This window comes from Sorex araneus, chromosome 5 (genome assembly GCF_027595985.1).
Source record: "Sorex araneus isolate mSorAra2 chromosome 5, mSorAra2.pri, whole genome shotgun sequence".
Taxonomy (NCBI): domain Eukaryota; kingdom Metazoa; phylum Chordata; class Mammalia; order Eulipotyphla; family Soricidae; genus Sorex; species Sorex araneus.
In genome coordinates, this window is record NC_073306.1 from 5,313,176 (window position 1) to 5,341,072 (window position 27,897).

General features: G+C 62.5%; 1 protein-coding gene across 2 annotated transcripts in view; it reads left to right on the forward strand.

The window, feature by feature from the left end:
• Positions 1-25,507, forward strand: part of PLOD1 (procollagen-lysine,2-oxoglutarate 5-dioxygenase 1) — a 28,162-nt gene extending 2,655 nt beyond the window's left edge. For both annotated transcript variants that reach the window (XM_055137689.1, XM_055137690.1), the window contains 18 exons: positions 2,550-2,641; positions 3,834-3,964; positions 4,373-4,536; positions 6,013-6,125; positions 6,243-6,306; positions 7,897-7,994; positions 8,371-8,472; positions 9,302-9,433; positions 13,544-13,665; positions 14,587-14,691; positions 14,928-15,053; positions 15,179-15,320; positions 16,524-16,637; positions 17,809-17,874; positions 18,179-18,283; positions 20,409-20,555; positions 21,551-21,676; positions 24,710-25,507. In XM_055137689.1, the coding sequence (XP_054993664.1) occupies positions 2,550-2,641; positions 3,834-3,964; positions 4,373-4,536; positions 6,013-6,125; positions 6,243-6,306; positions 7,897-7,994; positions 8,371-8,472; positions 9,302-9,433; positions 13,544-13,665; positions 14,587-14,691; positions 14,928-15,053; positions 15,179-15,320; positions 16,524-16,637; positions 17,809-17,874; positions 18,179-18,283; positions 20,409-20,555; positions 21,551-21,676; positions 24,710-24,865 (2,105 nt within the window). In that variant the 3' untranslated portion in view covers positions 24,866-25,507. The remainder of the gene's footprint in view (positions 1-2,549; positions 2,642-3,833; positions 3,965-4,372; positions 4,537-6,012; positions 6,126-6,242; positions 6,307-7,896; positions 7,995-8,370; positions 8,473-9,301; positions 9,434-13,543; positions 13,666-14,586; positions 14,692-14,927; positions 15,054-15,178; positions 15,321-16,523; positions 16,638-17,808; positions 17,875-18,178; positions 18,284-20,408; positions 20,556-21,550; positions 21,677-24,709) is intronic.
• The last annotated feature ends 2,390 nt before the right edge of the window (positions 25,508-27,897 follow it).

Below are 27,897 nucleotides of genomic sequence, written 5' to 3' on the forward strand. Positions count from 1 at the left end.
CCCAAATTCCCTCCCTTCTAGAAGGTTCCCTGGAGTTGGGGCATGTGCTAAGCCATCTCAAAGGGTCAGCAGGGTGGCTCTGCCCAGGACGCTGGAGATGAGGAGCTGGGGGCGGAGACACGCCCCCTCACTGCCTCGGTCTCCCCTCTCCACCAGCCCTCATCACATGCCCACCAGAGCATAGGGGCGACAGAGCCCCTCGGCCAGGGGCCGGTGAGGTCCAGCATGTCCCACTCCAGCTTCTGTGGCCCCGGGTAGGCCACGAGCTCAGTGAATGTGCTTGTCACTGTCGCTGGGCCCGGGGCCCCTTAAGGCCAGACGGAGCTCTTAGCCCAGCCAAGGGAGGGCGAGGGAGGCCCAGAGAATCACTCCAGGGGGTCTGGCGGGCCCCCCAGGACGAGCAGCTCTGCCACTTGCTGGGCGAACACAAACTGCTCAGTAAAGGACAGGGGATGAGATTCAGGAGGGCTTCCTGGAGGAGGTGGGAAAGGAGTGCGTTTTGGCCGCAAGGAAGGGGTTGCCAGGGGCATTTACAGCTGTCGCGTCCATTGTCCAGGCCTCTGCATGGGAGCCTAGAGGCCAGTGAGGAAATGGTTCCACATGTGGCCTCTGGCAGAATTGATCTGGGTCAGACAGGAACCAGCCCAGACTCGGGGCTCTGGGTCCACAGCCCCCCCTGGGGCCCTCAGGGGGCTCCTGGGCCCCAGACGCTGGGGTGGGGGGGCGCAGGCACCTCGGCTTCTCCATGGCCCCGGGGTGGGGCCCCGGTACGGTGGGGAGGGGAGGGGGGAGCGGGGAGCAGGAGGGTGTGCAGGGAGGGTCAGGCCCGGCCTGGAGGAGTGAAGGGTGGGGACAAGCGTCCAGGCCCTGCCCTGCCCCTTCCTGGTGTGCGCTGGCGGGTCTCCGTCTCAGTGGGAAGCGTGTGTGTGTGCGTGTGTGCGTGTGTACACGCGTGGGTGCAGAAAGTGCCATCAGAGGCCACTGAGGAGGCCGAGGCCCCTCCCGCCGGGCGCCGCCAGCTCTAGTGACAGTGCAGGGGTGTGTGTGGGGGGGATGGGGGGCATTGCTGCCCCAGCCCTGGGCTGGCTCTTCCCACCCCTGAAATGTGACACTCCTGTCCCAGCAGCCCCTGGGGGGGCCCCAGAGCTGGCGGGTCGGGTCTGACCCATCTTAGGGGCCTAACCAGCCAGGGGGTCCCTCCCCTGTGCGAGCCGCTCCCCTCCACACATGCCAGGTGAAACCAGGCCTGGGCCCCGTCCTGGCTCACCCCGGCTCACTCCTGCCAGTCCCCGCCCCTGGCACCAGCCCCTGCACGCTGCACAGGGGACCCTGCGGCTGTGGGGGGGCGGGCAGCAGGTCTCTGCCCAGAAAAGGGTTTTTGGGACCCCAAGGAAGTCCGGCTCAGCTGTAGAGCCAGGAACTGCTGAGAGGGACTCAGGCGAGCTCTGAGAAGGCTTCCTGGAGGTGGTGTCAGGAAGAGGGAAGAGGCGCCTCTCAGTCATCTGGGGGCCTGGAGGCGGGTTGCTGAGGGGCAGAAGGAAGAAGTCCCGAGGGCAAGGTGCTGCCCAAAGGTGGCCCTGGTGATGGGAGGGAACGGGTAAGGCCCTGGGCCCTCCCCGAGGGCCTTGAATGGTCCGGAAGGGAGTTTGTGTCTCAGCCCACGGCCCCAGTGGAAGGTTCTGGGCCAGGTGCAGGCTCGCTTCCCCCACCCTTGGGCCCAGCCCGACAGCCTGGGGTCACAGCCCCCCCCCTAAGCCGGGCAGCTGCTGACCCCTGACCCCAGCAGCCTGGGGGTGTGTCCTGCAATTTGCCCTGTTTTGTTTATTTCTTTTTAAATTTTCCTTTCTTGGTGGGGGTCACACCTGCCAGAATTTGGGGGCCACTCCTGGCCCAGGGCCATGCTGAGGAGCAAGCCCACAGTGAAGCCTGGACCCCTGCCCCTAAGGCTGTCGCTCTGGCCCTCTAGTTCATACAAGCGAAGGCCAGAGATCTGTGCCAGGTGACCCGGGTGGGAAGGCTGAGCCCGGAGTCTTTATTGTTTCAATTTTTTTTGCCTTTTTTGCTGGCAGGGAGGTGGGCGGGGTGGGCGTCAGGCACACCTGTCTGTGCTGTCTCTCCAGCCCCGCCCCTGCCGGCCCAGTGACTCAGGTGATCTGGCCTAGGGCGATTTCCAGCTGGTCTCGGGTGGGACTCGGGGTTGGGAGGGTGCACGGCTGCGGGAGTCTCTGCAGGATCCGGGGGCCGGTCAGCGACGTCTGCTGTGGGCCTGGCCAGAGGGGGCTTCCTGGCGTCCCCTCGGCCCCACGCAGAAGGCGGGAGGCCCTTAAGTGCAGACCCCAGCCCGCATGGCCAGTACTCCGGGTATTTCCGCCACGCTGGACACGCACGTGGGGGTGGCGGTCACGCAGACCCCAGTCAGGTCCCAGCAGGCCTCGCTCCTGTGGCCCGTGGCCTTCTCTCACAGCCCGACCTGGCGAGCACTTCACAGGGAGCAGTTGCTGTTACCTCCCCTTCCTCCACTCCCACTCACGTCCCTTCTCTGTCCCTAGACAACCTTTTAGTGCTCACGGTGGCCACCAAGGAGACCGAGGGCTTCCGACGCTTCAAACGCTCTGCCCAGTTCTTCAACTACAAGGTCCAGGTGAGGGGCCGCTGGGAGAGGCAGAGACAGCGGGAGTTGGCGGGTGGGGGGATGCTTGAGATGTGGGGTCCCAGGGGAGCTGGCGGACGCCTCAAAGATGAAGCTTCATTTGAAGTATAAAGGAGGTTTATGCGGGAGCATAAAGAAGGTTCTGGAAGGGCTGCAAGTGTGGGTGGAGATGCGGCAGAGGGTAAGGGGCTGGCCCCTGTGGGTCATGCAGAGACCCCCTGGGCTCAGTGTCTGGTGTCAGCTCTAAAGCAGCAGACTCATGTCCCGCTTGCCAGGGTCACAACCTGCCTCTGTGTCCTGTCCTCGGGGAAACGTGTCTTCATTTAGCCAGGGTGCCTCAGACATACAGGGAGGGTCTGGGGACAGAGGGACGGGCAGGGCAGACAGTCACTTCCTGCTTCGCTTGCAGCCTGGTAGCATTAAGCCAGAAAGTGTAGCGGCTCACACGACTGAAAGACAAACTAAGGGACAGTTTCAGGTGTGGCTGGATCCAGGAGTGCAGGCAGCTCGGTTGGGCTCAGCTTTTTCACCTCTGAGCCCTATTTTGATTTCATGTGTTCGAGTGCTCTGTTTTTTTTTTTTTTTTTTGCTTTTGGGTCACACCCGGCAGTGCTCAGGGGTTACTCCTGGCTTTTGCACTCAGGAATTACTCCTGGCGGTGCTCGGGGGACCATATGGGATGCTGGGAATCGAACCTGGGTCGGCTGCTTGCAAGGCAAACGCCCTACCCACTGTGCTACCACTCCAGCCCCTCGAGTGCTCTCTGTAGGGTGGCAAGAGGACCACCGTGCGTCTGTAGACTCAGTAGACCCAGCTTGGGCCTGGAGTGATAGCACAGTGGGTAGGGCGTTTGCCCTGCAAGTAGCTGACCAGGCTTGGATCCCTGGCATCCCATATTATGGTCCACCCGTGCACTGCCAGGAGTAACCCCTGAGCATCACCCCGCATGACACCCCCCAAAAAAGTCGAAACCAAAAAAACTCCCTGAAAGATCCGGTTTTTCAAGCTCAGTAAAATAAGCAGCCCATCCCGGAGAGCAGAAGTCCCAGGGAAGCTTCTGATAGGCCCTATTGGGTCACGTGGGCGCGGGATGGGGGCTCTGATTGGCCGGGCTTGGGCACATGCGTGCCCGGGGCGGGGCCGAGTGCCTCGTGGAGCCGGGGTTGAGGGTCTGTCTTTGCAGTCGCTGGGCCTCGGGGAGGACTGGCACGGGAAGGAGGAGGCGGCAGGCGGGGGGCTGAAGGTGCGGCTGCTGAGGAAGGCCCTGGACAAGCTCGCCGACAAGGAGGACCTGGTGGTGCTCTTCACGGACAGGTAGGTGGGCGGGGCCTGCGGGGGCCGGGCCGGGGCCCTGATGGGTGCCTGCACCAGATCTCTGATGGGTGCCCGGGCCGGGGCTCTGGTGGGTGCTCGGGACGGGGTGCTGAGGGGTGCCTGGCCGGGGTGCTGATGGGTGCCCCAGCGCCTTGGGGAGGGTCCCTCCAGCCCCGATCGCTGACCCACCCACTGTCCTGGGCAGCAGGTGGGCAAGGGCCTTCCCTGCGGCGCCGAGTCACGTGTTGCTGCAGAGAGGGGCAGGGGTGCTGGGTGTCCCTGCCTGGCCCGGGTGGGGTGGCACAGTGGGTGGAGCTGCTGCCCCTGACCTGTGGCCCCTGCGGGCTCGGGGACCCAGCTGGGGTCAGCGGCCCCTGCCCTGGCCTGCCCAGCTCTGTCCCTCCCCAGCTACGACGTGGTGTTCGCCGCGGGCCCCCGCGAGCTCCTGAAGAAGTTCCGGCAGGCCCGGGCCCGCGTGGTGTTCTCGGCCGAGCAGCTCATCCACCCGGACCGCCGGCTGGAGGCCAAGTACCCCGCCGTGCCCGACGGCAAGCGGTTCCTGGGCTCGGGAGGTGAGGGGCCGCGCGGAGCACTGAGGGGAGGGAGCTCTGTCGTGGATGTTTGGTTGGGGCCACACCCGGCGGTGCTCAGGGAGGACTCCTGGCTTAGTGCTCAGGGAGGACTCCTGGCTTAGTGCTCAGGGAAGACTCCTGGCTTAGTGCTCAGGGATCACTCCTGGTGGGGCTCGGGGGACCATAGGGGGTTGGACTGGGGTCGGCTGTGCCTTACCCCCGGCACTGGCTCCAGCTCTGGGTCTGCTAACCCTCCCCCCTGCTCCCCTGCACGCCCCGTCCTCACTCAGCAGCTGCCCGAGCACTTTACAGGGCCTGGGCACCTCCCTCCTGCCCTCCCTCCCCCTCTTCCCCTCCTTCCCTTCCCCTCTGCTTTTTCTCTTCTCTTGCCCTCTTCTCCCCTGCTCCTCTCCTCTCTCCCTCCCCTTCTCCCCTCTGCCCCTCCCTTCGCCCTCTCTCCCTCCTCCTCCTCCTCTCCCCTCCCCTCCCACCCCCAGGAGCCCGCCCCCTCCTGCCCACCCCCACTGCTGGCCCTCCCAGGGAGTAGCCACAGGCGTGCCCAGCCCGAAGGCTCCTCCGGGGCGGCTCCTGCTGGCAGCTCTCGTCCAAGACGCCCGCCTGGCAGAGGGGCCGAGCTGTCCCTGGGCTGCCCCTTCTCTGCCTCTCACCAGCCGTCCTGCTGTGTGTGCCCCTCCCCAGGGGCCCCGCCTGGACCCCCACCTCCCCAGTAGCTGGAGGGCAGCACGCGGGCACTGCATGTCCCCTGGGCACCGGGCTGGGGCCAGAGCCCCTTCCGCAGCCATCTGGGGACCGCCCAGCCCCCGAAATAGACACAGGAAGGGGAGTCCCGGTCTCTGACCCCCTCCCCCAGTGACCAGGGCAGGGACTGCACACGTCTTCCTGCCTGGAGGCTCCAACATGCATACATGCATGTGCACATGCCTGTAGACACACACATACATGCACACATGCATGCACATGCACATTTACACATGCACACATGTACACATGCAAACGCAACACAATGCACACATGAGCACACGTGTACACACTCTCACATGCACACACAGTCTCTCCAGGACCCTCAGACTTTTCTGGTCCTGATGAAGATGACTCAGGGCTCGTCACTGTCCCCACCTGAGGAGAGGGGCCGTGACACCTCCCGGGCCCCGGGCCCAGGCCTGGTCTCCTTCTGTCGACAGTCGCTGCTCAGTGACTCAGGCTCCTGTCGAATCCGCTCATCAGCCGCCTCTGCCGGCCCCGTCGGGAGTGTGTGGGCACCGGGGGCCGTCCTGGCTCCGCTCATTTGGAACCTGCCACCAGGGCCATTACCCGGATCTGCCCATAGACATTGCTTCCGCTCAATCCAGGAGGGCTTCTGAGAGGAGGCAGAGGGTGGGTGGGTGGGCGGGGAGGCTGGGCAGAGGCCCCTGGCATCAGAGTCTGTCTCTGTGTCCCCTCCCTGTAAACCCCCAGGCTTCATTGGTTACGCCCCCAGCCTCCGCCAGCTGGTGTCCGAGTGGGACGGGCAGGACAGCGACAGTGACCAGCTCTACTACACCAAGATCTTCCTGGACCCGGAGAAGAGGGTACGAGGTGTGGGACCCCGGGCGGGCGGCGGGAGAGCCCAGGCTGTCGCGGGTCCTGGCGCTTTCCCGCGGGAGAGGAGCCGCCCGCTGATGCCACCCCCCCTGCCCCCCCTGCAGGCGGCCATCAACATCACGCTGGACCACCGCTGCCGGATCTTCCAGAACCTGGACGGCGCCCTGGGTGAGCCGGGCTGGGCCGCAGGGCAGAGGGACTGCATTGGCCTGCACGACGCTGGCCGCTTCCCTCCGGTCTCCCGTGGCGTCCCCGAGGGCCCCAGGGGCAGGCCCTGAGCGCCGCAGGGGGGCCCCCAAACCAAACAGAAAGACGGAGCGTCTCGGCCGCCCCCTCTGTGTCGCCAGGCTGGGGGCTGGGCCCTGCTCCGTGCCGTGGGCAGAGCCGCGTCTCCAGGGCCGGGGAAACGGGGTCCGCTGGACCCCCGACCAGCCGCGATGCCCGAGCCTGGGCCATGTGAGCGCCATAGACTCTGCCTGGCCTGTCCCCTGGGCCTTACGGGGACCCCTTCGCCCCCCCCCAGGACCCCCCCCCCAGTGAACACTCCAGGGGGCCGGGGGAGCTGGGCTGGAGGGAAGTGAGAGGCGGGGAGACCGCCGGCCCCACGGCAGCCCGGCACCCTCCTAGGTTTGGGTGGGCGGAGGGGGCGGCACGTGCTTTGCCTGGGGGCATGTGCGGTCCCGGCACTGCTGAGTGCCCTTGAGCACTGCTGGGTGAGACCCAAAAGTGAGACCAAAAAAAGGAAGACAGGGAAGTCAGCTGACTGCCGGTCCCGGGGTGAGTGCAGGGTTCACGGCCCTGCGAGGGTCCGCCTGGCGCCCTGCCTGAGGGCAGCGGACACTCCCCCCCCTGATGCCTGGTTTCTGGGAACTTGCCTGGAAGCTGGGTCTGCCCAGCCCCCAGGAAGAAGAAACGGCAGAAACTCTCATAAGAACAGCAGGCGGGGAGGGGGGCTGGAGCGACAGCAAAGCGGGTTTGCACGCAGCTGACCAGGGCTCGATTCCCAGCATCCCACAGGGTCCCCTGAGCACCGCCTGAGTGCAGAGCGGGAGTGACCCAAAAAGTAAAAAAAAAAAAAGAAAAGAGGCAGATGCAAACCAGCTCCCGGGAGACTGGGAGGGGCACAGATGCCCCCCAGCTCCCACCCCAGCAGGACCCCTCTGGCTCCCACCACAGCCCCGCCCATCTCCCACCACAGCCCCGCCCATCTCCCACCACAGCCCCGCCCATCCCCCCACCACAGCCAGCAGAGCTGAGGCTCAGCTTTGACCTCATTCCACGCAATTTATTCCTCATTGTCCCAGGCTGTCCTGGGCCACCCCTGAGGGTCTCTGCTCTCTCCCCACCCTCCCTCCCTCCCTCCCTCTCTATTTCCCTACCTCCCTCTCTCCTGCTCTCCCTCTCTCCCTCCCTCCCTCTCTTCGTCCCTCTCTCCCTCTCCCCCTCCCCACTCTCCCTTTCTCCTCTCTCCCCCTCTCTCTTCCTCTCTTTCTCCCTCCCTCCCTCCCTCTCTCTCTCCCTCCCTCCCTCCCTCCCCCTCTCTCTCTCTCCCTTTCTCCCTCTCTCCCTCCCTCTTTCTCTCTCCCCCCCCCACACACTCCTTGCATCTGCAGCCTCTCCCCCAGGCCGACCCGTGCCTGGGCAGTCCCCGACCCCTCCCCGTGTCCCCCGCCCTCCCGTTTCCGGGCGAGCACCCTGGGCTGGGGCCGGGGGAGCCGCCTGTGGCCTGCGGGGCTGTGACGGGCTGTGCCTCCCCAGACGAGGTGGTGCTCAAGTTCGAGAAGGGCCACGTGCGGGCGCGGAACCTAGCCCACGACACGCTGCCCGTCCTGGTTCACGGCAACGGGCCCACCAAGGTAGGCGGCGCCCGCCATCCCGCGGCCCCCGCTGCCCCCGCCACGCCGCCTCGCGCCTCCCGTGGGGGCTCCTGTGGCGCCTTTGTCGCTCTCTGGGGGTCGCTGATGCGCTGTCCATGCCTGCTGGACCCCGGGACGTCCGGCCTCGCGGGGCTGCCCTGGTCACTCCGCGTCTGCTCCGGCCGCGAGGGACAGACTGGCCTGTGCTCCCGGGGCCACGGCGGGGGCGGGTGTGCTGTGTCACAGGCCCGTGCCAGGTCCTGACCCCGGGGGGTGGCCAGGGGCAGGCCTGGGAGCACCCGATCCCCTGGGGCCGCCGACCGCGGGGTGCGGGCGCGTGGGGCTGGCGGGCCCCTCTCAGCCCCGTGTCCCGCAGCTGCAGCTGAACTACCTGGGCAACTACGTGCCGCGCTTCTGGACCTTCGAGACGGGCTGCGTGGTGTGTGACGAGGGTCTGCGGAGCCTCAAAGGCATTGGGGTGAGCAGCCGGGCCGGGAGGGTGGGGGCGACGGCACGCGGGTGGTGTGTTGGCCTCTCACGCAGCCCACCCGGGGTCAGCCCCCCGCACCCCACGGGGGCCCCCAGCACCGCCAGGAGTAACCCCCGAGCATCACGGGGTGTGACCCAGAAACAGAAAACAAAGGAGGGGTGTCACCTCCCTGTGTGGGTTCTGTCCTGCCCCACTCCCGGCCGCCGCCTCCTAGAAGCCCTCACAGAGAGCACCAGGCTCCAGCTTCCCCACCCGCTCCCCTGCAGCACTTGCCCCAGCCCAGGTCTTACTGTTTCTGGCTCCCCTGCAGGCCCCCAGCTGCTGCTCCCCCCACCATGGGGGGGACCCAGTCACTGTTTCCCCCGCCCAGCCTGCAGCCCCCCAGCCAGGCCCTCTGCAGACGCAGTCCCTGCTCAGTGGCTGGACAGGGCGGGACGCTTGAGTGCCCCCTAGTGGCTGTGAAGTGCAGGACTCTTGTGCTCCTCTTGTGGCTGGACAGTGCATGACTCCTGTGCGCCCCCTTGTGGCTGGACAGTGTGGGACTCTTGTGCGCCCCTTGTGCCTGGACAGTGCACAACTCCTGTGCGCCCCCTTGTGGCTGGACAGTGCACGACTCTCGTGCGCTCTCTTGTGGCTGGACAGTGCGGGACTCTTGTGCCCCCCCCTTGTGGCTGGACAGTGCCCGACTTCTATGCGCCCCCTCGTGGCTGGACAGTGTGGGACTCTTGTGTGCCCCCTTGTGGCTGGACAGTGCCCGACTTCTATGCGCCCCCTCGTGGCTGGACGGTGTGGGACTCTCGTGTGCCCCCTCCTGCAGGATGAAGCTCTGCCCACGGTGCTGGTCGGCGTGTTCATCGAGCAGCCCACGCCCTTCCTCTCCCTGTTCTTCCAGCGGCTTCTGCGCCTCCACTACCCCCGGAAGCAGATGCGGCTTTTCATCCACAACAATGTGAGTGGTGGGTGCTTGGGTGGGGTGGGGGTGGGCCGCGGGGGGTGGCTGTGGGGATGGTGCCAGAGGCCTCTGAGGAACTGGACCCGGTTAGCTGGGCCACATGGAAGTGGGCAGCGGGCTCTGGGGATGGCATCTCTGTGCTCGTGCTTGTCTTGGCTGTGTGACTTGGGGCTTGTGTCCCAACCTCTCTGAGCTGATTGGTCTGTTAATAGGGAAGATAAATGATGGGACTCACAAGTCGAGACCGGCAGCAGGTCAGGTTCCTGACTTTGGGAGGCGCCTCACCTTCTGTCAGTCGTGTCTGCCCCCAGGGATTCTGAGAAGTGTCCAATGTGGGGCACTTGGGGCAGACAGGCGGTTCACTGGTGCTGCAGTAGACTGACTGCTGGAGGTCACCTCCGAGCCCGCAGAGCAGCTCCACTCCCGAGGCTGTGACCCCTGCTCCTGGGGCTGGGGGATCCCAAGACCCCTCAGGTGTTCCCCCTTTGTCCAAGCAGCTCACAGACCTCAGAGAAACCGGGTCGCTATAAAGAGATACACGTTAGGGGCCAGGGTGATGGTCCAGTGGGTAGGGCACTTACCTCACATGCAGCTGACCCGAGTTAGATCCTGATCCCCTCCTACACCCCCCCATGCCTAAGGGTCTCTTCCAGGGGTCTTCCTTAAGTAGATCTCTTCTGTTTTGGTTTGGTCCTTGGGCCACACCCGGTGATGTTCATGGCTTACTCCTGGCTCTGTACTCAGGGATCACTCCAGCAGTGCTCCCGCGACCCTATGGGATGCGGGGAATAATCAAACCTGGCTTGGCCACGTGCAAGGCACACCCCTTCCTGCTGTACTACACTCTGGCTCCTCTGGGACTCTTTTAATTCAATTTAATTTAGCCACATGGAAATGGTGCTCAGGGGCTATTCCTGGCTCTGCACTCAGGAATTACTCCTGGCGGTGCTCAGGGGGCCATATGGGATGCTGGGAATTGAACCCGGGTTGGCCGCGTGCAAGGCAAGCGCCCTACCCACTGTGCTATCACTCCGGCCCCTCCTTCCTTCTTTTTCTTTCTTCCTTTCTTTTATTGGGGGGTGGGGCACACCCAGCTGTGCTCAGGGCTTACTCCTGGCTCCGCACTCAGGGATCACTTCTGCTGGGTTCAGAATATGGCTGACCCGGGTTCAATCCTGGGCACCACATGTGGTCCCTGAGCACAGGACCAGGAGTCAGCACTGCCTGAGCACGGCCAGGTGTGACTGTGCCCCAAAAACAAATCAAAGAGACACATTTTGTTGCCAGGACCTTTGCCTGAGGCCTTGTTATGACTGTTGCGTCAGGCAGAAAAAGGTGCCACGGGTGGGGGTGGGGGGAACTAGCAGCGTCACCCCCTCCCAGGATTCCAAAGAAAAACAGCCACACACTGGAGCCAGAGTGATAGATCAGGGGGGAGGGCATTTGCCTTGCTCGTGGTCAACCAGGACTGCATCCCTGGGACCCCAGGCGGCCCCCTGAGCCCCTCCAGGAGTGATTCTGGGGTGCAGAGCCAGGTGTCACCAGGTGTGGACCTGAACAGAAACCAAACCAAGCATCCATGCACGTTCCCGGGGACGCTGGTGCCATCCCGTCCAGCATGAGTGTCCACCCTCGCAGGAAGACCAACATGTCCCCCCCTCCCCCGAGCCCCACAGTGCCCAGTGTCTGTCCAGCCAGGCCCCGGAGGAGCGCGTCTCGGACTGGGCCGCGTCCTGCTCTCTGATGCTCCTCGGAGTGTCTGCTCTGAGCCCAGCCCCGTCTCAGGGCCTCCTGCCAGGGCCCGGGTGCCCAGCGCCGATGGGTTGGTTACCACGGAGGGGCCGACATCCGCGGTTCCCCGGCCCCACTCGGGTGGCCTGAGTTGCAGAAACGGTTCAGTGGCAGCCGCGTTGCAGGGGAAGGCTCTGAGGGGGGTCCTGGTTCAGGGTGTGACCCTGGTGGCACCCCAGTGGTGCCAGGCTCAAGCCTGGACTGCAGACTTGAGGTGACAGGAGCGGCCCTGGGCGTTTGGGGAAGAGACAGGCCCAGGGCTTTGCAAATGGGAGGTTCTGGGTTCAGTTCCTGCCTTGCAAAAGCCTATTCTTTGGGTTTTGTTAGTTTTGGACGTACTCCTGGCTCTGTGCTCACGGACCAGTCATGGTGGTCTTCAGGGGACCATAGGGGGGTGCTGGGGATTGAACCTGGGCTGGTTGTGCCTTACCCACTGTAATATCTCTCCTACTCCATAAGAAAGTGGTTTATATAATAATAATAAGTAATTTGCCTGCATGGTTGGCAGAACTTTCAGTAGCCTTTTGCTGATTGATCATGGGCTTATTAATTTATTTTGGTTTTGGGGTCACACTCAGCAGCGCTTAGGGGCTGCGCCTGGCTCTGTGCTCAGGAACCACTCCTGTGGTGCTCAGGAGACCATAGACGGTGCCGGGGATTGACCCGGGGTTGGTGGTGTATAAGGCAAACTCCCTCCCCGTTGTATCATCTCTGGCCCCTTGTGGGTTTATTTTATTTATTTTAAACTTTCTATTTCTTTAAACTTTGTATCGAATCACTGTGAGATACAGTTACAAAGTTGCTCATGAGTGGGTTTCAGTCATTTTGTTCCAGTGCCCGTCCCTTCACCACTGGTCCTTTCCCACCATCAGTGTCCCCAGTTTCCCTCCCGCCCCCTCCCACCAGCCTGCCTCTAGGTCAGACACTTCTTTCTCTGTCTCTCTCTATCTCTGTTTCTCGCTGTCTCTCTTTCCTCTTGAGCATCACGGTTTGTAATACAGGCCCTGAAGAGTTACCATGTATGTCCCTTTACCTCCTTTCAGTGCTCAGGGTTTTTTTTTTCCCCGCTTTTTGGGTCACACCTGGCGATTCTCAGGGGTTCCTCCTGGCCCTGCACTCAGGAATTACTCCTGGCGGTGCTCAGGGGACCATATGGGATGCTGGGAATCGAACCCGGGTTGGCTGCGTGCAAGGCAAATGCCCTACTCGCTGTGCTCTGGCTCCAGCCCCCCTTTCAGTGCTCAGTGCGTGTCCGGAGCAACCATTTCTGACTGTCATTGTCGTCGTGGTCCCTTCTCTGCCCTAACTGCCCCCACCCGTGGCCAGCTTCCAGCCCCCGGCCCTGTGTCTGCCGTCCTTGGGGTCAGTCGCAGACGGTGCCTGCACCCTGCCGCCACGTGCGGTCATTCTCACGGGTTTCATTTCAGAGGGCACAGCGGGTGGCGGGGCTGCCGGGGCAGGGCGTGGCATACCCGGTTCTGTCCTGGCAGCCGCTGCCCAGGCCTCCCCGCGCCTGCCTGGCAGCTCCCCAGACCCTCTGCTGGGCCGGTTCTGTGGACCCAGGCGGGGCCTGTAGCTTTTCTGCAGCGAGGCCCAGGGCCCACCTGGCGTGCGCAAGAGCCTGGCCCGTCCCTGCCGCGGCCCCGGGCTGCGGAGTCAACGGCTCCACCTGGGGGAGCTGCTGTCCGTGACGGACAGTCCTGGGAAGCACCAACCCGGCCTCGGCAAGGGAGCACAGTTACAGGGGGATGGGAGCACTGTCAGGAAAGCGAGGGGAGCACGGTCAGGAAAGGGAGAGGAGCACAGTCACGGGGGGATGGGAGCACGGTCAGGGGCGGAACGGGATCCCAGTTGGAGGGATGAGAGCACAGTCGGGAGGGACGGGAGCACGGTCAGGAAAGGGAGAGGAGCACAGTCACGGGAGGGATGGGAGCACTGTCAGGGGAGAGGTGGGAGCACAGTCAGGGGAGAGGTGGGAGCACGGTCACGGGAGGGATGGGAGCACGGTCAGGGGAGAGGTGGGAGCACAGTCAGGGGAGAGGTGGGAGCAGGTCACGGGAGGGATGGGAGCACGGTCAGGGGAGAGATGGGAGCATGGTCGGGGGGATGGGAGCACTGTCAGGAAAGCGAGGGGAGCGGGACAGGAGCACAGACGCAGGAGGGACGGGAGCACGGGCACAGGAGGGACAGTGATGGGCGAGGGGACAGCCCTGGGTCCGGGCGGCAGGTTGAGGGCCGCACGGGGAGTGGAGCGGCCCGTGGGGGCAGCGGGCCTGGCTCCCCGCACGGACCCCGTTGTCCCCGCGCCCCTCCCAGGAGCAGCACCACAAGCCGCAGGTGGAGAGTTTCCTGGCCGAGCACGGTGGCGACTTCCGGTCGGTGAAGCTGGCGGGCCCCGAGGTGCGGCTGTCCAGCGCCGAGGCCAGGAACATGGGCGCGTGAGTCGGGGCGGCGGGGCACCTGCTTCTCTGCCCACGGCGCCGGTCCTGCCCCTCCCTGCACCTCAGCCCCCGGCTCTTAGAGGGGGACAGTCCTCGAGCTGGGGCTCGGGCTGGGCGAGGAGGGGCCGCCGGAGAAACACGTGCGCTCCCTTCACCATAGGAACACACGTGACGCGGTCACCGCAGACTCGGACGCGCGTCCCCGGGGAGGGCGGCCGGGCTCCCAGGCAGGACCAGGCCGTGGGCCGCGTGTATCGGTGCCAGGGCCCGGCCTCACGGCTGTGCCAGCTCTGTCGGGACCCGCCATGCCAGGGCCGGAGCGAACGAACCAACAAAAACAAAACAAAATCTCGGGGTTCTGTGTAACGACACTGAATGTGAATTTCGTGCCCGTGTCTGTTTGGGGCCAGACGAGCTGGTGCCCAGGGCTGCTGCGACCGTGCTGGGCTCCCTCGGGTGGTGCCAGGGCCGGGACAGAGCCAGAGCCCCGGACCTAGAAAAACACTTTATGTTTTAATTTTGGGTCGACACCCATTGTCCTAACTCTCTGGCACGGTGTTCTTTTGTTTTGTTTCATTTGGGGGCCACCCCGGGCTGTGCTCAGGGTTTACTCCTGGCTCTGCTCAGGGTCACACCTGCTGGTGCTTGGGGGACCACCTGGGGTGCCAGGTCGGCCGTGTGCCCGGCAAATGCTCTTTCTGCAAAACCGTCAATCGCCGGCATCCCATCAGGTCCCCCGGGCACCGCCGGGAGTGATTCCTGATGCAGAGCCAGGAGGAGCCCCTGAGCATCGCCGGGTGGGACCCAAAAAGCAAAAACAGAAAACAAAAATACCCGAAGCCCCTGGCCCAGGGGTAGGGGTCCCGGGTGGGTGTGACCGGGCGCTGCCCGCCCGCCCTGACCCGCCCCTTCCTGCAGGGACCTGTGTCGGCAGGACCGGGGCTGCACCTACTACCTCAGCCTGGACGCGGACGTGGCCCTGACCGAGCCCAAAGCCCTGCGGCTGCTGATGGAGCAGAACAAGTGAGTCGGGCCGGGCTGCCGGGCCGGGCCTGGGGCCGGGGGGTGCAACCCCGCGCCCTTCGCTTCAGGAGGGTCTTTTCCAAGGGGGCTGCTCCAGGAGTTATTTTCAGAAAAAAAAGGGCCAGCTCAGTGTGGGAGCCTCTGTTCTGGAAGGTTCTGCCCACTCCCGTGCTGCCAGGCCCCTGGCCGCCCCTGGCCGCCCCGTAAAGGCCCCTCCTCGCCCCGCCCCTGCTCAGGAACGTCATCGCCCCGCTGATGAGCCGCCCCGGGAGGCTATGGTCCAACTTCTGGGGGGCACTGAGCGCGGACGGCTACTACGCCCGCTCCGAGGACTACGTGGACATCGTGCAGGGGCGGCGCGTGTGAGTGTCCGCGGGCCGGGCCCGCCCCGCCCCCGCCCTGCCCCTGCCCGCCCCCCGCCCCACCCCCGCCCTGCCCCTGCCCACCCCCCGCGCCGTCACCCCCTCATCTGCCCCTGTCTCCGCAGGGGCGTGTGGAACGTGCCCTACATCTCCAGCGTCTACCTGATCAAGGGCAGCGCCCTGCGGGGCGAGCTGCAGCGGGCGGCCCTGTTCCAGCACGGCAGGCTGGACCCCGACATGGCCTTCTGCGCCAACATCCGGGAGCAGGTCTGCGGGGCTGGGGGCCGCTCCAGGGCTCCCTGGGCCTGGGGGGTCCTTGGAGGTATCGGGCAAGGGGGCTGCACTGGGGCCTGCGGGGACCATGTGACAGGCCCACTCGCTTCCTATCTCTCTGCTTCCTCTGCTTCCTGCCCGAGCCCAAAGAAACTCCCTTGAAACACGTCCCAAGGCCTGCCTGAGAGACCCCCACGGCTCCCTGTGCCCCACGGCAAGGTTTTGTAACATGACTTTTGCTTTTGGGGGGGTCACAGCCACCTGTCCTAGGGGCCTGCTCCTGGCAGGGTGCTCAGGCATCGGATTCAGGGCTTGCGGGTGCGTCCAGCCCCTGGATGTATCTTCACCCCGTGTGGTGACGTTTCAGAATGTGCCCGTGCAGCTGGAGCAAGAGCACAGCGGGCCGGGCACTTGCCTGCATGCGGCTGACCTGGGTCCCGTGTCCAGCACTCCCTGTGGTTCCCCGGGCCCCTCCGGGAGTGCTCCTGGAGCACAGAGCCAGGAGTAAGCCCTGAGCAGTGCTGGATGGGACCCCCAAAACAAAACAGCACAAAGAACAAAATAAAATCCCTAAGATGTGACTGGGTGGATGGTACAGGAGTTGCGGCACTTGCCTTGCCTGTGGTCACGCCTGGTTTGAACCCCGGCACCTATAGGGTCCCTTTAGCGTCCCCAGGGGTGATCCCGGTGGCCCCAGAACCCCCCAGAGATACAATGAAAGGTGACCACAGTGGTGCCGGAGTGATGGTACAGCGGGGAGGTCTCTCGCCTTGCGTGCAGCAGACCCAGGCTTGACCCCCGCCTGAGCCCAGCAGGAAGGGTCTGAGTGCCGAGCCGGGAATAAGTCCTGAGTGTCACTGAGTGTTGCCCGGAGGGGGAAATGTGAGCATTTTACTTTCTGCCACGCCCAAAGTCTCGGAACCAGCTCTCCTGTTGCAGGGCCTGTGTGCCCGGGCCAGCTGGTGGTGGTGCTGGGGGCCCAACTCAGGGCCTCGTGCCTTCCAGGCAGGCATCTGCCTCTGAGCTGTACCCCTGGGCCCTGCTCCTGCACTGTAACCCCCCGGGAGCCCCAGGGATGCTTCCAGAACCAGAGCTGAACTGCACCTGGCGGGCAGGCAGAGGCGGCTGGGCGGCCCGTGGGGTGTAGGGCCGTGGGGCGAGGGCCGGGGAGGGCTCCCAGCAGGCTGCTCTCCGCAGGACGTGTTCCTCTTCCTGACCAACCGGCACACCTTCGGCCACCTGCTCTCCCTGGACAGTTACCAGACCACCCACCTCCACAACGACCTCTGGGAGGTGTTCAGTAACCCCGAGGTATGCGGGCAGGGAACCCCAAGAGAGCCTGGGGCCTGAGGCTCCTTCCATCCAGGGTCTGGGGCCGAGACCCCTGGACCACTGACCTTCCTCTGGCCCAGGGCAGGATTGGTGGGAAGAGTGGGGGGCAAATGTGAGGATGAGGGTGGGAGACAGCGCCACCTAGTGGCTGATGGGGTGTATGACGTGAGGGTGACAGCGACAGTGCCACCTAGTGGCTGATGGGGTGTGTGATGTGAGGGTGACAGTGCCATCTAGTGGCTGATGGGGGTGTGTGACTTGAGGATGACAGAACCACCTAGTAGCTCATGGGGGTGTGTGACATGAGGGTGAGCGTTAGAGATAGCGCCATCTAGTGGCTGATGGGGTGCGTGATGTGAGGGTGAGAGACAGCACCACGTAGTGGCCGATGGGGGGTGTGAGGTAAGGGTAAGGGTTAGAAACAGAGCCACCTAGTGGCTGATGGTGTGATGTGAGGGTGAGGGTTACAGGGAGCACCACCTAGTGGTTGAGGGGGCAGAGCCCAAGACCTGCATTTGTGCCTTATGTGCTGAGACTGGCTTGAGTCATTGCCGCCTCAATTGACTCAGCTCTGAAATGGGCGTCCCAGGCTGACTCACCTGTGAGATGTTGGGATGAGAAAGAGGAGCCGGATGTGGCAGTGATCCTAGCACTGGGGTTTGTGTTATTTATTTATTTGTGGGTCCCTCTGGGTGATGCTCAATGACCACCAGAGCTATCCTGGGTGGGGGTATATGGCACCAGGGTCGAGCCCAGTGTTGGGCAGGCAAGCATGTGCTCTGTCATATCCCTGACCCCATGTACTTGTGTTGGCTGTGGGTGCAGACACAGACTTGCATGGAGACCTCTGCACACAGGCACATGTGTACGCACATGTACAGGCACCAGCTCCTGCGGGCAGGGTGTGTCCTGAGCCCCATACACATGTACATGGGTGGGTGCACATGTACACACGTGTGCAGGCACCAGCTCCTGCGGGTACTGATACCTCCCGGCTCCCCAAACCCAAACCCACATTCATGCATTCACATCATGTGGGGGCTGGGGGCCTCAGGAGAAAAGCTCCCTCCTGGGGCACCCTGGAGTTGGCCGAGGACTGAGCCCCAGCTGGCCCAGGCCCTCGCCGCCAGCTGTGCTCTGCCCCACACAGGACTGGAAGGAAAAGTATATCCATGAGAACTACACCCGGGCCCTGGAGGGGAAGCTGGTGGAGACGGTGAGTGCAGACGCCTGCAGGGGGCGCTGCTGAGCCCCGTCTCGAGGACAGTTCCCTGCGGGTGGGGGGATGGGGGAAGGCCCCGAGCATGTATCAGTCGTGGAGACAAGGGCATCTGCTGGCCCTGTGTTGTGTGTCTGCCCCAGTCCCCTTCCCAGCCTTGGGGCCTCCCCGTCCCTTCTGCAGGACCAGGGCTGGCCCTTAGTCGCACAGGGCCCTCTGGCCACTGCGTCTGCGGGGTCAGGGAGTGGTGGAGTGGGGTGGGGGTGCCCTTCACCCCGTGACGGTGTTTCCACTCTCCCAGCCCTGCCCCGATGTCTACTGGTTCCCCATCTTCACGGACACGGCTTGCGACGAGCTGGTGGAGGAAATGGAGCACTACGGCCAGTGGTCTCTGGGCGACAACAAGGTGGGGCCCTGAGTTTGGGCTGTGTCTGGTGACGGGGCAGACCCCGCTGTCCGGGCTGGACTGCGGGCGGGCCCCCCTCTACCCGGGTCTCAGCGACAGGGCAGCTCCGAGGCGCTGGGCCCGTCGGGAGCCGGCCTGGAGGCACAGCCTGTGCCGCCGCTGACCGCCAGCCGCTCTGTTCCGGGGCTCGTCCCTGGAATGTTCCACCACCTTCCCCAGCCGAGCGTGGCACGGGGACGTGTGTGGGATGCAGGAGCTCAGGGAGCCGAGTCCGTGCCAAGTCCCACAGAGCACAGAGGCGAGTGGTATGGAGGACGCGAGGGCAGTGGGCCCTGGGCAGGCAGGATCCCATCGTGCACTCACTCACCTTGGAAAGTTCTGGAACCAATTTTATATTTTGTGTTTGAGCACAAAACACCTGGTGGGGAGGGGGGCGCTTAGGACTATTCCTGGCTTGGTGCCTAGGGGTTTGCTCCTGGCTGTGTTTGGGGGACCTAGTGGTACCTGCTGGAGCGATAGCACAGCGGGTAGGACGTTTGCCCTGCATGCGGCCGACCCGGGTTCGATTCCCCCGCCTATTTCGGAGAGCCCAGCAAGCTATCAAGAGTATCCCACCCTCACGGCAGAGCCTGGCAAGCTACCTGTGGCGTATTCAATATACCAAAAACAGTAATAACAAGTCTCACAATGGAGACGTTACTGGTGCCCGCTCAGAAAATCGGTGAGCAATGGGATGACAGTGACAGTGATACAGTAGTACCTGAGCTCTGATTCGGGGCTTCCTCATGGGAAACTTGCAGTCCATTCGTGATCTCTGGGCTCAGGGGACCGTACGTGGTGCTGGGGATCAAACTGGAGTTTGATGCAGGGCAAATGCCTTACTCCGTATAATATCTCTCTGGTTCCCTCCAAAGTCATCTCCCCTGAAGAGCCATTTTAATTTTATAATTTTACTTAATTATTATTTTTGGCTTGGGGGTCAAGCCCGACAGTGCCCAGGACTCACTCTTGGCTGTGCACTCAGGAATCACTCCTGGTGGCCTTGGGGACCTCATGGGATGCTGGGGCTCAAGCCTGGGTCTGCCACGTGCAAGGAAGCGCCTTCCCGCGGTACTATCGATCCAGCCCCCGCCCCACCCCGGCGCCATCTTCAAAGGTGGATCAGTGCCCCCCGGGTGCCTGAGCCTGGCTGACCTTTGGCCCACCATCTGGAGTACCGTGTCATTCTCGCTCCCGACCCAGCCTCTGTCGTCAGCGGCCGAGCTGATCTCCAGTGCCAGGGACTGGCAGCGTGTGGCCGGCTGGGGTCTGGTCCGCGCGGGGGGCTCCAGTGGCAGCACCGACCTGTGGCCTGTGCATTCATTCCCCAGCCCCCGAGCGCTGCCGGTTTGCCGCCCCCACACACACCTGCAGTGGCAACAGCGACACAGTCCACTTACTTCCTGCCCAGCAACGTGGGTCAGCAGTGCAGGCGTGGCTTAGACGGGCCCTGCTCAGGGTCGCACAAGCCTGTCGCTAAGGGCTCGGCGGGGCCAGGAGCTCTTCCTGAACGGGGTTCGTGCCCGTGCACCTATTGAACTGATGACGGCTGCTGCTTCCAGGGGGAGAGAGAGAGACAGAGACAGAGAGACAGAGAGACAGAGCACTCCTCAGGCTTTGCGTGTGTGAGGCCTGGTTCCATCCTCAACATTAATGGTCCCCACCTCTTCCCCCCAGCTCTGCTTGGATCCCCAGAACACCACCTTCTGGGTTTTTGTTGTTTTTTTTGTTTGTTTTGTTTTGGGGTCACACCTGGCGATGCTCACGGCTTATTCCTGGCTCTGCACTCAGGAGTCACCCCTGGTGAGATTCAGGGGACCATATGAGATAATGAGGATTAAACCTGGGTGGGCTGCATGCAAGGCAAGCGCCCTACCCACTGTGCTACCTTTCTGCCCCCAGAACACCATTAGGTGTGTCTACCCCCCAAACCAAAGCAACCACTGACAAAGATGGTCCTTTTAGGCCAGGCCCACCCAGGATAATGTCCCTTTGGGTCAACCAACAAATTATTATTTGCAAAACCTGTCACTGGCCCCCATCAGGGCGAGCACCTAGAACTCTCCCCCTTCTCCCGCCCTCCCAGGACAACCGCATCCAGGGTGGGTACGAGAACGTGCCCACCATCGACATCCACATGAACCAGATCAGCTTTGAGCGGGAGTGGCACAAGTTCCTGGTGGAGTACATCGCCCCCATGACGGAGAAGCTCTACCCCGGCTACTACACCAGGGTGGGCACGCCCGGGGGTAGCCTGGACAGGGACAGGGGGTTTTTGGGGGGGGAAACCTAGTAATAGTTGGTGCTGGGGGTGGCCAGGGGTGGGGCTTGGGGGTGTGGGGCGGGGCCTAGGGAGGCGGAGCAGTGTTGTCGGGGGGGCGGGGCCTCGGGGGGCGGGGCCTCGGGGGGCGGGGCCCTGGGGAGCCTCTGGTCCAAGCCCACTAGGATGATTGTTATCTACACCTCATCCCTTTGAGTCCTTTCTGCTTGTCCCCCTTAATGCCAGCTTCAGTCACTCCTGCACCAGCCTCCCAGACCAGCCCCAGGAAGCTGGCCGGCAAGCCCCTGCCCTCATTCCCTCCCTCCGCCTCTCTGTAGCGCCATCTGCCCTGTCTGTCTGGTCTATCTCTGTCTCTCTGTCTCCGTCTCTGTCTCTCCCCCACCTTCTCTTTCTCCCTCTCTCCCTCCCCTGTCACTTCCTCACTGCCATGGTATTCTAAACCTGCACTGCCCTGCTCTGGCCCTGCCGGCAGGGAGTCACCCGCTGGGACAGTTGTCAGAGTCGTGGCCCAAGGAGATGGCTTAATGGCTGGGTGTACATTTGCCTGCAGGAGGCCGGGTTCGGTCCCCAGCATCACTCCAGTGGGAGATGGCAGCCGTTCCCCAGCACCAAGGGCTATGCTCCTAAAGCGAAAAGGGGTCCAGCGGATGAGTGTTATACCCAGCCCTCTTCCCCCTTGTTCCTCCCTCCCCGCCTCTTTCCTCCCATCCGCCTGCCCGCAGTATGGTTCTTATTACTGTTGTTGTGCCGAGTACGGAACCCAGGGCCGCGTACATTCCAGGCCTGTGTTGAGCTACTCCCTGGCCTCTGTTGCCTCGCTCTGCACCAGGCACTGGGCCGGGCCCCGGGGCAAGCCTGTCTGACCTCGGGGGGCTGGCCCGGGGGCTCTTTCTGCCAGGCCCTCCCGGCCCCACTCTCACCCGCTCTCTTGTTGCGCCCGTGTCCAGGCCCAGTTCGACCTGGCCTTTGTGGTCCGCTACAAGCCCGACGAGCAGCCCTCGCTGATGCCGCATCACGACGCGTCCACCTTCACCATCAACATCGCCCTGAACCGGGTCGGGGTGGATTACGAGGTGAGCCGTGACGGGGAGGCGGCTTCCTGCGGGGCGTGGGCCGGGCCGGGCCGGGCAGGCGGGAGACTGCTTCCCTGCGCTGGACCCAGGCCTCCCCCGGCCGGCTCAGGGGTCCAGCTTTGTCCATGTGTGCGCTTCTGAGCTGGCAAAACCCTGAACGTCCCCCCGTGGATTTGTGGGGGTTGGGGGGGGGCAGGGGACGGCCGTCCTGGCCCTGCAGCTCTTGAGGAGAGAGCTGAGTAATAAGGAATGTGGGACTTCATTCTTGCAGCTGAGTGCCACGGGGGGCGTGGCAGGACAGGCTGGCTGGGGGCGGGAAAGCCAGGGACACCCCACAGAGGGAGCATATGCTGAGTAGTCATGGCCTCGGGCCCTAAGAAAGACCTCTAGGTGTGGTCAGCTGCGTCCTGGCCCTGACTCATTGATTCACTCCGTTTTTTTTTTTTTTTTTTTTTTTTTTTGCATCACACCCGGCAATGCACAGGGGTTACTCCTGGCTCTGCACTCAGGAATCACCCCTGGCAGTGCTCAGGGGACCATATGGGATGCTGGGAATCGAACCTGGGTTGGCTGCGTGCAAGGCAAACGCCCTCCCCGCTATGCTATCGCTCCAGCCCCCCATCCCCTGCTGCTTTTTTTTTTAAAAAAAAGTTTTTAGTGGGGACTTGACCCTCTAAGTCCTTTGTTTTTTATCTTTTTGGGTCACACCCAGCGATACTCAGGGGTTACTCCTGGCTCTGCACTCAGGAATTACTCCTGGCAGTGCTGGGGGACCATATGGGATGCTGGAAATCGAACCCGGGTCGGCTGTGCACAAGGCAAATGCCCTACTTGCTGTACTGTCACTCCAGCCCCCATCTAGGTCTTGTGATGGACACTTATAAGGACAGATATACAGGGCCAGAGAGACAGCACAGTGGGGAAGGCGCTTTGTAGAGCGGGGCTGGCCCAGGTTCAATCTCCAGCACCCGCTAGGGCCCTCTGATCCTTCCAGGAGGTGCCGAGTGCAGAGCAGGAGTTAGCCCTGAGCACTACCAGGTGTGGCGCCCCCGTCCCACAAGAAAATACATCTCTAGGAACAAAGTGGCAGTACAGGGGTTAAGGTGCTGGCCTTGCAGGAGGCCAAGCCCTGTTAAGTCCCCGTGCTGCATATGCTTCTCTGAGCCCTGCCGGGACAGATCCGAGTCCAGGGCGGGAGTAAGCCACAGGCACTGCTGAATGAGGCCAGCACCCAGAAACAAAATGATAACTAGGGGCTGGAGCGATAGCACAGCAGGTAGGGTGTTTGCCTTGCACGTGGCCAACCTGGGTTCGATTCCCAGCGTCCCATATTGTCCCCCGAGCACCGCCAGGAGTAATTCCTGAGTGCAGAGCCAGGAGTAACCCCTGAGCATCACCAGGTGTGACCCAAAAAGCAAAAACAAACAAACAAAAAAATGAAAATCAACTATACAGGGACTAGAGAGATAGTTCAAGGGTTAGGCGCTGATTTTTGCACGCGGCTGACTGGGTTTAAGACCTCTGAGCACCACCAGGAGTGATCCCTTAGCACAGAGCCAGGAGGGTACCCTGAGGACCCTTGGTGTGGCCCAAACCCTCCTTTTTCTGGCCATAACCTGTAGGGGGTGACTCATGTTAGGGTTTGAGGTGGGGCTCAGGGAACATGTGGTGCCAGGGACGGATTCCGGGACTCCCACGCGTGAAGCCTGCACTCAGCCCGGGGGCTCTCTCTGCTGTCTCACAGCTTTCCGTTTCTGAGCGCTTACGCTCTAGCAGGATTTCCTGAGGGTTGAATTTGCCCCCAAGAGACAAGGGCAGTATCTAAAGACGCTTCCGGGACTGGAATGACAGGACAGCGGTAGGATGTTTACTTTGCACCTGGCAGACCCGGGTTGGGTTCCCGGCACCCCATAGTGTCCCCCAAGCATGCCAGGAGTGATCCCTGAGCACTGAGCCAGGAGTAAGCCCTGAGCACTGCCAGATTGTCTCCAACACACACACACATACAAAACCGGAAGGAGGATGGGGGTGACTGACCCTAGTGAGCACAGCCAGAGATGTCCGGGACTGTGTCCTGGGTGGTGGCGCTGCACCATGGCGTCAGTAGTGCTCAGAGTCGAGTGTAATAAATGTCACAGAACAGTACACTGCAAAATGGTTACATGGGAAAATTCACATGTGTGGTTTACCACCATTGAAAAAAATCTGGCAAAAATGCACTAAGGTTGAAAGACGCAACCCTAAGCTCTTGTATCATTAGTTTTTATTTTTTAATTTTACTTTTTTTGTTTTGCTTTTTTGGGTCACACCTGGTGATGCTCAGGGGTTACTCCTGGCTTTGCACTCAGGAATTACTCCTGGTGGTGCTCGGGGGACCATATGGGATGCTGGGAATCAAATCGGGGTCGGCTGGGTGCAAGGCAAATGCCCTACCCACTGTGCTATCACTCCAGCCCCAATTTTACTTGTTTAATTTGGTTTTGTGGCCACAACTGAAAGTACTCAAGGATTACTTCTGGCTCTGCACCCAGGAATTTCTCCTGGTGGTCCTCGGGGGACCATAGGGGATGCCAGGGATTGGGGTCAGCATGTGCAAGTACTATTGCTCCAACCCTCTTCATTTTTTTTTTTTAAATTTTGGGGACCAAAGCCAGCGATTCTTAGGACTTACTCATGGCTCTGTGCTCAGGGATCACTTCCGGGTGGGCTCCAGAGACCACCTAGGGTGCTGGGGATCAAGCACGTGTCAGACATGTACAAGGCAAATACTCTAGCATCTCATTAAATTTTCTTTCTTCAGTTTCATGCCTATTTTCCAGAAGGGGAAACTGAGGCTTGGGTTGTTTATCAGTTAGTCATGGGGGTAGCTGACAGTATTCCAGGCTGCCTGACTCCACAGGAATCATCGCTGGGCTAGTATGCTGAGGGCTGCATGGCCACGGCGGGTCGGACAGGATAAGGAGCCGGGGAGAAGGTCTTCCTGTCGAAGGATGGACACTTCCTGTCGGGGAACTGACTCTTCCTGTTTTCCAGGGTGGGGGCTGTCGGTTCCTGCGCTACAACTGCTCCGTCCGCGCCCCACGGAAAGGCTGGACCCTCATGCACCCGGGGAGACTCACGCACTACCACGAGGGGCTCCCCACGACCAAGGGCACCCGCTACATCGCCGTCTCCTTCGTCGATCCCTAGCTGGCCACCTCGGGACCTGTCCTCTTTGTCAGTAGCCACTGCGCAGCAGCCTCGGGGACACCAGGCGCCCGGGGTCCTGGTGCCGTCTCCAGACTCCGGACCTCTCACTTGCTCTGGGCGTGGCATCACCACGTCGGGCCCCAGGCCAGCGGCACGGTGCACCTCCTTGGCCAGGCTTTCTCGGTGCTCCGGACCAGCTGGAGAGACGCTGCCCACTCTCATTGGTCGGTAACTACCTGGCCCTGCCCCGCCCCTGCACGGCTGGGCTCCAGACCCGAGCCCGGTAGGTTTCCCCAGAGACTCGGGCCGGAAGCCGCACCCCACCACCCCCAGCTGGGCTGCAGCCCCAGGAAGCTGTTCCAAGTTCCCAGGAGACGCGCAGGCCAGAGCCGACTCCGTCCCCACCTGCCCCTGGGACCAGACTCTGCTCTGCCCCAGCAGGAAGTGGCTCCCCGGAGCCTGCGACCAGAAGACCCGCTAGGAGCCGCAGAGCCGAGACCCGCCGGCTCCATCCTGGACTTGACCTTGTTGGGGGGAGGGGAGCTGCCATCCGAGCACTGTGTCACCCTGTCCTGGTGCCTCTGGGGAGGGAGAGACAGAATCAGGAAAGTTTTTATTAAAGCTCATTGAGACCACCGACAAGGAGGTGGGACCATGGGGGGCGGCTGGGACCGCGCTGGGCGGGGCTCGGGGCTCAGGGCGAACTGGGACTGGACCCTGAAGCGTGGCCCGCGCATGCCAGTGTGTGCCAGGCCTGCTCCCGCCCTTGGTTTTGCGTTTTCCTTTTTCCTTCCGTGTGGCAGCGCTGGGGTTTGAACTGACATGCAAGACAGCCACTTTGCCATGCTGAGCCTGCGGCTGCTGCAGCCCTTGGGCCCAGCTCCCGGCACCCGCGGTTGGCGGGCAAGGCGTGCCAGCAGGGGCGTGGCGGCCTCCCGCCAGCCACGTGGCGTCTCCATGTCACTCGTCTGTCCCTCCGTCCCCGGTGAGCACTAGCAGCCCAGGGTGCGTGTCTTCACCCCCAGCTCTGCATAGCGTCCTCTGTGGACCCTGGGCTGGCGCATTTCCTGCAGAGAGAAAGAACTTCCGGTGCCCAGCCTTCCCCCCCGCCCCCGGGACAGGCCCCTCCTGAGTTCCTGGTCAGAGCTGACCCTGCGCCATGACCACAGACACTCAGCACCCACCAGGAGCGGGTGTTTCTCTTTATTTACTTGGTCCTGGGGCCACACCTGGAGATACTGAGAGGTTATTCCTGGTGGGGCTCAGGGGACCGTGTGGGGGGCCGGGGATTGAACCTGGGTCGACCGCGTGCAAGGCCAGCACCCTACCTGCTATACTGTCACTCTGGCCCTTTTTATTATTTGGTTTTTGGGTTACGCCCGGAGGTGTTTGGGACTTCCTCCTGGTTCTGCGCTCAGGGCTCGCTCCTGGGGGGGCTCGGGTTGTCGTATGTGGGGCCAGGTTGGCTGTGTGTGGCAGACGCCTAACCCTCTGTACTATTTCTCCAGCCCTTCTTTGGGTGGAGAGTTTTTTTGGGGGGTAGGAGGTTTAGGTCCTATCCGGCAGTGCTCAGGGGTTTGTCATAACTTAGCGCTCAGGAGTGACCCCTGGGGCGCCAGGAGAATCCTGCCTGGTGCTGAGGATTGGGCGAAGGTGGGACTGACGTGGCCTTACCTCCCCCTGGCGCTGGGTTTGGGGCCCACCCAGCCGTGCCCGGGCGTGCTCCAGCCCAGCGGCACGCATTTCAGTCTCTTCTCGGCCTCGGTGGGTCCCCTTTCTGAACACTTGGGTTCTCGTGTGGCTGTGCGTCTTCATGTTTGCTCTTCCCCTCGCCCTCTTCCAAACGTAAGCGCCGTCCACCGTGAGATCACCAGCAGGGCTGCAGGGACAGTTCATGGCTGAAGGCACTTGCCTTGCTTGAGGCCAAGCCACGTTCCTCCCCCCGGCCCCAGTATCTAGTTCCCCGAGCCCCACCTGGAACAACCCCCGTACATGGAGGGTGCTCAGGAAAAAGAAGAAAACAAAGAACTGGTCAAAGGCCAGGGAAATGGAATTCAGTTCCGGCCAGTCCTTTGGGGAGACTGGGGCGCTGGGAGGAGACAATTGGCTGGACACACAAGGCAGTGAGTCACAGGCCCCGTGTGGCCACACCCAGGGCCGGCCACACCCTGGCAGCATCTGGGGGCGGCCTCTCGTTCATGGTCTGGCCCTCAGGGCTTAGGCCACCAGTTCTCTGGGGCTGGAGGCCCGGCGGCTCCCCTTGGCCAGCCCACAAAAAAACGGGTCAGCTCCGAAGGTACTTTTGGCGAGACCCTCGCATGCACCTGGCCCGGGTTAGATCCTTTCTCCACATGGTCCCCTTCAGCATCCCTGGGTGCTTCTCTGGAGACCCCCAGTACCCTAGGGGTGGCCTGGAAAAGTTTCGTACCACAAGGGCCAGAGCAATAGCACATCCTCAGGTCCTTGCACTGAACTGCCAGCCAGCTTGGCAAAGAATCACTGATGTGCCCTCCTACCCACCCAAAAATAAATCCCATAAATGTGTGTGACTCAAAAGCGTGTGTTCGCGAGACACACCCTGCTGTACTCAGGGCTTACTCCTAGTTCTGTGCTCGGGGATCACTCAGGGGGCTCAGGGGACCACCTGGGGTGTTGCTGCTTCAACCTGGCTCAGCTGCATTCGGGCAAAGCACTCTACCTGCTGTACTGTTGCTCCGGTCCCTGCATTTGAAGTTGTGTTTGACCTTACTAAACCTCAGGAACCAGACAGCACCCCACTGGGCAGGTGCCAGGTGGGAGGTTTTCCTTTGCAGAAATTTCAGGTTAAAGGTGATATTCCTGGGCCGGAGCGATAGCACAGCGGGTAGGGCGTTTGCCTTGCACGCGGCCGACCTGGGTTCAATCCCCGGCATCCCATATGGTCCCCCAAGCACTGCCAGGAGTAATTCCTGAGTGCAAAGCCAGGAGTAACCCCTGAGCATCGCTGGGTGTGACCCAAAAAGAAAAAAAAAGTGATATTCCTGGAACAAACG